The following is an 8259-nucleotide window of genomic DNA, read 5'->3' as shown; positions in this document are numbered from 1 at the left end:
AGGTGGAGCGAGTGGAGAGCTTCAAGTACCTGGGTGTGAACATCATGCAGGATCTAACGTGGTCCTGTCACATCAACACCCTGGTGAAGAAGGCTCGACAGTGTCTCTACTTCCTCAGACGCCTGAGGGACTTCAAGCTCCCTCTCATGGTGCTCAGGAACTTCTACACCTCACCATTGAGAGTGTTTTGGCTGGGAGCATCACCACCTGGATGGGCAGCGGCACCCAGCAGGACTTCTTGGCTCTGACGAGGGTGGTCCGCTTGGCTGAACGCACCATCAGAACCACCCTCCCCAACCTGCAGGACATTTACACCAAACGATGCAGGTTAAAGGCAAGAAGATTGTGAGTGACAGCCACAGACTGCTCTCTCTGCTGCCGTCAGGGCGGCGTTACCATGTTATTATTCTTGTGTGTTTTATTCTTCAATCTTATTTATCTTATTATTGTTTTGGTGTGGAACAGGTACACAACACATTTCACTGTGCGTTATACCATGCATAACTGTGTTTGTGACCAATAAAAGACTTTGAATCCTTGAATCCTTGAATCTTTGACCCAGATAAAAACAGCTGTGGGAGTATATGAACTGGGCAATACAGCTTTGACATTGAGCACACAGTCAGTATGTGGCACAACACTTGTGACAGCAGGCAGCTGGTTTCATAGAAGGAGCTCTGAAAACCCACAGAGCTTGATCTGCTTAGCACCAAACAGCGAAGCAGACACACTCAGGGCCCAGCTGGTAAACAAAGTCAAATATTTGGCAGATAAACAGTCTCTCAGAAGACTAAAACAAAGCTAAAAGTGAATAAATATTTGAATTATATTCACCAGGTTACCAGAAACACAACAACTCTTAATGGCTGCAGCTCTGGAAAATCACAGCGGAGGAGGAGGAGGAGGAGGAGGAGGAGGGCTAGTTTTTGGTGCCCCTGGCCTTAATGGGGATGAAGAAGAGGAGGAAGACTCACCTGCAGTAAGCTCAAATGTTCAGCAGAGTGATAGCTATTTCAGATTCACACCGTTGTCTTTACATGAGTGTGTATTTCCAGGTTTTACTGAGTGTTTTGGTTCAGCATGGGCAGTTGGGCCTCTGCTTCTATGACAGCGCAGACTCATCTCTGCACTACATGACGGACACTCCTGATAACCATGAGCTCCACCTGCTGGCCAGAGGTAAACAGCACTACTGCCTTTAATAAAATGTCAGTTTGCTCCTCAGACAGGCTTCAATTCATTTTTTTTATTAATTGAATGGGTTAAATGTAACAATAAGATCCAGTCTGTAAACTACCATTTGTGCTCTTTTCTGTTGTTCAGTCATTCAGGAGGTCAGTCCTCATGTACTCATCACCAGTGCAAAGCAGGAACGCTGCATGACTCGCTACCTGCAGCAACTGGGTGAGCTCTGGGAGACCAAAACATCCTGACATGGAGGAGGGGGAAAAAAAATCTGTGTCAGAGAGTTTTGTTTACATGTGGTGTGGAACATGTGGTTTCTGGGTCAAGGGAAAGAAATGAGATTAGGGATGTCTGACGCCGTGGCTGGTGTGATAAGGAAGAAGAGTGACTGTATAGCTGTTAACTCTAAACTGATTTATGTAATTTTTACTGATTACACTGTAGTAAATCAATGTGAACCCAGTGCTCTGTGTTGTATTCCAGGTCAAAACCCACACTACAAACCAGAGGTGGTCACTTATCCATATGTTGACTTTGGTAAACAGATGCCCCGGCATAATATCCGTTTCACTTGCTAGGCAGAACGTTTGCCTGAAAATGATTTTCCACAATCTTGCTCCAATTTTGCAGGTTTGGAGGTCGGAAAGCAGAGGCTGCTCTCCGCCAATCTGCCTTTCCTGCCCGCCTGCATTTCAGACAGAGACAGGATATCCTACCTCTCCTCCTGCATCTCCTTTGACTCGCCCCTGATGGTGAGAAAGCTGTCTGCATATCATCCCATCCATCAGTCACTGGTTCAGTCGGAACTGATCACGAACTGTCCATCATTTTTATTTTATTTATTTTTATGTGTGTGTGTGTGTGTGTGTGTGTTCGGTTAGCTGAGGGCAGTGGGCGCTCTGCTGAAATGTCTGGACAGGAGGAGAGTGGGAGTGGAGCTGGAAGACAGCAGTGTTGGAGTTCCGATCCTGCAGTTCCACGCCTACACTCTGTGAGATTGGATTGATACACACACACACACACACACACACACACACACACACACACAGAGGACTGTGATTACACATTTTCAATAATTAGGACCTTAAAAGACAATGAGCAGTGATTTCTTGTAGCTCTGTGTTTAGCTACACAGGTTTTTAGCCGCAGTGACATGAATCTGTGGCACTTTGTTTTCATAGTATATCAACTGTCTGTCTGCCCGCAAACCAAACCTACCTCATGTCATTCAGACGTTTTCATGAATGAAACATATCAGAAATTCCCATTGTTTCCTCCCCTCATAGCAAAGGTGTGGTGTGCATTGACCGAGACACCTACAGGTATGTGTTCCAGGCCTGTTTCTGTTCTGTAAAGCACCTTTCTCAAACATTTGTCTGTAAAAGGTGACACCGATCACTCAACTGTATGTAAGTAAGTCTAGGCTGCTGCTGTTTGGCACATTTTGAATCATTTTATGCTTGTGAAAGCAGACTTGCCTCGGATCTTACCATGTTTTTTATCTTTTGTAATTTTAACTCTTTGTGTAATACAATTAAGATTTAATCAACGTTTGTAGGACATATTGAAAGAGTTTAGATTTTTTTTTCCCAGTGTGCTGCAGATCTTCAAATCTGAACTCCATCCATCAGTGTACAAACTACATTCAGGGGAAAAGGAAGGACTCAGTCTTTATGGTATGCAGCACTTCAGGTTATTCAACCCTTTCTTATCCGTTGGTGGTTACAATAATGCTTATTCTTTTTGTGTGCTGCAGGGATACTGAACCGCTGCAGGTGCAAGTTTGGCTCCAAACTGCTGCGGTAAGAAAAAACTTTTGGTCCGATTTCACAAAATAAAACAAAACAAGGGGCCTTTCTTTACCTGATCAAAAGACAACATCAGGCTTTTTTTTCTCAACAGGGTCCAGTAAAACTAAACCGATGTCTGTAACAGACGTGACAAATGTATAGAGTCTGTATAGGGAATCAATATCAGATACTACCAGGAATGCCACAAATCACCACGACTACTTTTGGTATTTTGACACCCTAAAGTGCTCCAATAATCAAAGTTATCAAAGTATTTATTGTTGCTCAATCTTGGAGCGTTAGAAACTTTACCAAAGCAACAAAGACTAAATAGAGTTTTTCTTGTAAGGAAACAGAAAGTTTGTCACCGTTATTTCAAGGTTTGCGCATTGCTGCTTGCATTTATGAAAACTGGGCCACCAACTAGAGATTATTTACGCTGTTGACTAATCTTTTGATTATGTTCTCAATTTAATGATTAGTTGTTTCATCTAAAAATGTCAGAAAATTGCATAGAAACATTGACCAGTGTTTCTCAACGCCCAGGATCACAATTTGATTTGTTTACAACCCAAAAATATTCAGTTTACTATCACAGAGGAGGGGAAAAAAACAGAAAATATTCACATTTATAAAGCTGCAATCACAGAATTTGAAGTGTTCTTTTTTGTAAAATTAGTCAAATTGATTGTTAGTCAAAGTAGTTGCTGATTAACTTAACAGTTGACATCTAATTGATGAATCATTGCAGCTCTTGTGAAGACAAGATAAATATCCTAGTTGTTTTATTTTTTATTGGAACTGCAACCATCATTTCAGTTCCTTGCTAAAATATGTATATTTATGTAAAACCACTGTATTTTTCATTACAGAACCATTACTGTACTATTTGTTTTGTAGAAGTACTCTTAGTGTATCTTGTCCTCTGTCAGTCGGTGGTTTCTGCGGCCAACACAGGACCTGGCAGTGTTACACCGGAGACAAGAAGTGATTTGTTTCTTCACGTCGCCTCGCAATTCAGACGTCCTGACCACCCTGCAGTCCTCATTACGCAACATCAGGAACATACCAGTAACAAGCCGAGCCATTACTTTCCTTTTTCCATTACCTCATATTGTGTCATCCACCTCAGGTCGGTTTACTTGTGCTTGTTAGACTCTTCTACGCCGGATGTCGCTGTCTAACACCAAAGTGACTGACTGGCAGAGTGTCTACAAGGTTGAAACTCCGGCACAGTTTTCGTCTGCGAACATTTTCCCTCCACGTGACAGATTCTGTTAAATGCTGACAACATGTTGTGTTTGTCAGACGGTGTACAGCGCGGTGTGCATCAGGGACACAGTGAGACACCTGCCTCAGTCCGTTCAGCTGTTTCATGATATCAGCGAAGGGTTCTCCGATGACCTTCAGTATATCGCTTCCCTCATCAGCAGAGTGGTGAGTTCTTAAGTTGTGTCCCCTAAAATCACACTACCCCTGGAAAGTACGCAAAATATCTACAGTAATGCCCTGAATTCTTCACACGGATTCTAAACTTTGATTAGATTGAATTTTTATTTGAGGTTTCTTCTTGACGGAAATGACATAAACAAGTGGCAAAAGACAGTAAGACATTGTGTAAGAGATGTTAATAATTAATTGTATTTTTTCACAAAAAAAACAGTAATCAATGTCAAAGTCTTTATTTTCCTCCACATCAGTCCAACAGTTGTTCTAGTGACCAACAGTCTGTCTGCGTGTCTCCACTGGGATTTAGTTTCTCTCTTGGTAGGACCTTTTGGAGTTGTATAGAAGCTGCATTTTCTCAAAAATTGCAACAATTCCAATTGGTGAGAATAATTTTGAACGTGTGATTTTTAGCAAAGAAGTAACCAAATAGTTGAAATATGTCATTACCATCTTTAACACAATGTCTTGCTGTCAATTGTCACGTGTTAAAGTAATTTCCATCTAGAAGAAACCTATAGCTGAAAAAGTTGTTTACTTTAAATCAACATTTGACACAGCTATGAATAATTTCAGACTTAACTGTACATTCAGTAAGATTATCTGGCTTTTGTGGCAGTGCTTTGTTGGGCCTGTGATGAGCGTTAATGAGACAATATCTCTGATTTGAGGTGGATTTTGAAACCAGCTTAGCAGAGAATCGCTTCACCGTCAAACCCAATGTGGATCCTACCATCGATGAGAGTAAGTGCAGTAAAGTTACTGTTGAACTCATAACACCCATGTGACCTTTATATGCCCAACTCATAGTGACACTCTTTCCCTCCATCAGAAAAGAGGAAGATGATGGGACTGTCAGACTTCCTCACAGATGTTGCCAGAAAAGAGCTTGAACATCTGGACGCTCAAATCCCCTCCTGCTGTGTCATCTACATCCCTCTGGTCTGATCTTGACGTAGAGCTTTCCCACAACTACATTTTTAGATATTTATGTGGCACATGCTCTATTATTGCTTGGATTCACACTAACAGAGAGTGAAAGTTGTTTCTCTGACAAATCCCTGCTCACATCCGAGTGTTTAACTCTCCTTACAGATTGGATTCCTGCTCTCTGTGCCTCGGCTCCCCAGCATGGTGGAGAAAGAGGATTTTGAGATAGAGGGGCTCGATTTCATGGTGTGTTTATGCTCCTGTCTGACAGCAAAATTGCTCGTGCGCTTTTCTAGTCTGCATTATCTGTGTGTTTATTTCCCGCCTGCTAGTTTCTGTCAGAGGACCGACTGCACTATCGCAGCCAGAGAACCAGAGAACTAGATGACCTCTTGGGCGACTTGCACTGTGACATCAGAGGTCATTACACTGATATGGTTCCTGATGTCTTTGCAATTAGAAACTGTGATTTTCAAGATACCGTCTTGTTTCTCAGACATGGAGACGGCCGTGATGACACAGTTGCAGAACGCAATTCTCGAGAAAAGCTCCTCCCTTTATAAGGTCGGTGTGCATCACTGTTCATTCATGTCCCGGTTTTAGTCTTTAAAGTCTTTGTCACTGTGAGGAACGATTGTTGGCCTCAAAGTAAAGCTTTTACTGCGTGTAGGTGGATATTGTTGTGACTGACTAACTATTTCCTCTTACTGGTGTGAGTTGTTCATTTTGATTACGAAACAAACCCACTACAAGCTCTTTTGTCTCTTGATAGATGAGTGCTAGTCTGTAACTGCAGATAGTTTTGATATTTGAGGGCAGAATGAGCATTAAAGTCAGATGATGCATTATTGTGTTTACACTTTTGTAGCTGTCATTGGAATCTGCCTAGTAGATTATAGCAATTAAATTAATTGAAGCGAAACACTGGGCTTCATTAAAGACAAAATTTTTTCAAATGCTGTGTCATGAAAAATTGCTGCAACTGTTGCACTTAAAAAAAAACCCAAAACACTTTGCTTAGTCTGGTAAATTTAATATTGTATACAATATGGAGAATAACAGATGTAACAGCTTTTATTTTGAACAGAAAACTCAAGAATTCCTTTACAATGGTCAGCTATACATAGCTTTGCAAGTTTAACCTCACTGATGGTTTTCCATACCATGTACAAAGAAAAAAAAATGCTGAGTCCAACTTTCCAAAAGCAGTAAGCCTCCGAGCGATGAGAACGTATGTCCTTAGATGGACGTCAAGCCTTTTTCTTTTGGACCTCTATTCTGGGAACCTTATATAACCTTCACACAAACATGCTGAGCGAGTCGAAAGTAGCTCCACTGACATTAACCTAGAAAGAAAAATGCAAAAACATAAAATAAACAAATGGATAATTAACATATAAATAACTGATAGCCTAAGAGCTCACAACTGACTGTGTTTTCGCAGCTGGAAAACACATCATTAGCAAAATAAGCAGTCAACACCACGGCTGAGCATTTTCCACCTCGACACTGCAGTGTACCGTCGAAAACATGGTTTTTATCAAGTCATAGAGCCGGGATCACTGATATTACTGTCAGGATTTTTATTGTTAAAAGCAGCTAATGAGAGAAATCAGTCATGACTTATGTGATGAATACGTTGATATTATGATACTTTTAAATGGATTTTAAGGACCTCCAAATAATTTGCAAAATATGAGAACTGGTATTAATGGTGACTGTTCATTATCTGAATTTTATGACCCAACAAGATGATCACTGCACACATGCACGCAACAGCCGCACGGAGCAACTACTGCAGAACTATGACAAGTGTTTGGCACTGAACATGTTAAGCATATACATGTGTTTGTGTACTTCTGGTCTGGCTCTGATTTGCATGGTTTGGACTCCAGCTCAGCTCCAGTTAATATCAAAGAACAAATTCCCATTTTTTTTGTCTTAAGGACCCCCTCCAGTAACTATCAAGTTTTGACCTTGTTTACATGTTCATATGGTGCTTAAAGACACATTATTAGAGTTTAGATTTGTGGGGTTTCATATGTGACAAAGTTAAGGAACCAATCCTGCCACCCAATCCTGGGTGGAGCTTTTCATGTCATTGTCCTTCTTCAGAATCCAGTTCGACATATATGGCTGAATGGATCCAATATTACAACTTTGCATTGACTAGTTGCACAGCATTTGAGCAGAGTAGTAGGTGAGCTGTTGTGCTCCAGCTGCAGCGAATAGGAGGAGGTATGAGAGGATAGATAGAAGCAATAACCTTTTTAATATGTAACATTGATAGACAGATATGAGTTTTATGTGTAAAATCAATAACCAGAGAGGGATTCTAAGGTCCCAAACTTATTAAGCTTTATGAAGGCAATACTGCTTCCAAAACCTCTCTTTGGAGAATTAAACACTCACCTCACGGTTTCATAGTGTTAATAAATGGAAGAAAAAAAACACCTCGACAACGATCTACAACCACAGCAACACAATCTCTTTGTCGTTAATCGAAAATATGCTTAAATAGACGCCGTCCGTCTCAATTTTCATGCACCATGGTGACAAGATTGCAAATAGGCAGGTCCATTGTACATGTGCGTTGTACTAAAGCAGCTGTCATTGCCGCTCTGTTAAGGACATTCAGTGTGTTTAATGTGTGTGTCGTGTAGGTTCTGGATCTCACCGCTGAGCTGGACTGTCTGATGGCTATGAGCAGCGCCTCCCAGGAGTACAGCTACACCTCACCCAAGCTGGCCAACCACAGGAAGATAACAATCACACAGGGCAGGTATTTGCTCACACGAGATGGAAATCATTATCGCAGTACAACTTTTCTTAGTGCTTCAACAGGAGCAACTGGACTTCTTTTTGGGTTCTTCGAGATGTTTCAGTCTCGTCTGTCTAGAATGTGAAT

At 41.3% G+C, this 8259-nt stretch overlaps 1 protein-coding gene across 1 annotated transcript in view; it reads left to right on the top strand.

The window, feature by feature from the left end:
* msh5 (mutS homolog 5) overlaps positions 1-8259 on the top strand; it is a 19289-nt gene that overhangs the window by 4181 nt on the left and 6849 nt on the right. The window contains exons 3-21 of the mRNA XM_008299546.1: positions 3-120; positions 900-979; positions 1056-1179; positions 1324-1404; positions 1669-1722; positions 1816-1937; positions 2067-2176; positions 2472-2507; positions 2779-2861; positions 2942-2987; positions 3908-4046; positions 4131-4193; positions 4284-4412; positions 5093-5165; positions 5254-5363; positions 5517-5597; positions 5684-5771; positions 5848-5915; positions 8015-8133. Of these exons, the coding sequence (XP_008297768.1) occupies positions 3-120; positions 900-979; positions 1056-1179; positions 1324-1404; positions 1669-1722; positions 1816-1937; positions 2067-2176; positions 2472-2507; positions 2779-2861; positions 2942-2987; positions 3908-4046; positions 4131-4193; positions 4284-4412; positions 5093-5165; positions 5254-5363; positions 5517-5597; positions 5684-5771; positions 5848-5915; positions 8015-8133 (1724 nt within the window). The remainder of the gene's footprint in view (positions 1-2; positions 121-899; positions 980-1055; positions 1180-1323; positions 1405-1668; positions 1723-1815; positions 1938-2066; positions 2177-2471; positions 2508-2778; positions 2862-2941; positions 2988-3907; positions 4047-4130; positions 4194-4283; positions 4413-5092; positions 5166-5253; positions 5364-5516; positions 5598-5683; positions 5772-5847; positions 5916-8014; positions 8134-8259) is intronic.

The sequence above is a fragment of the Stegastes partitus genome, unplaced genomic scaffold (assembly GCF_000690725.1).
Source record: "Stegastes partitus isolate 25-593 unplaced genomic scaffold, Stegastes_partitus-1.0.2 Scaffold1431, whole genome shotgun sequence".
NCBI lineage: Eukaryota > Metazoa > Chordata > Actinopteri > Pomacentridae > Stegastes > Stegastes partitus.
This window is presented reverse-complemented; position numbering and strand designations above follow the sequence as displayed.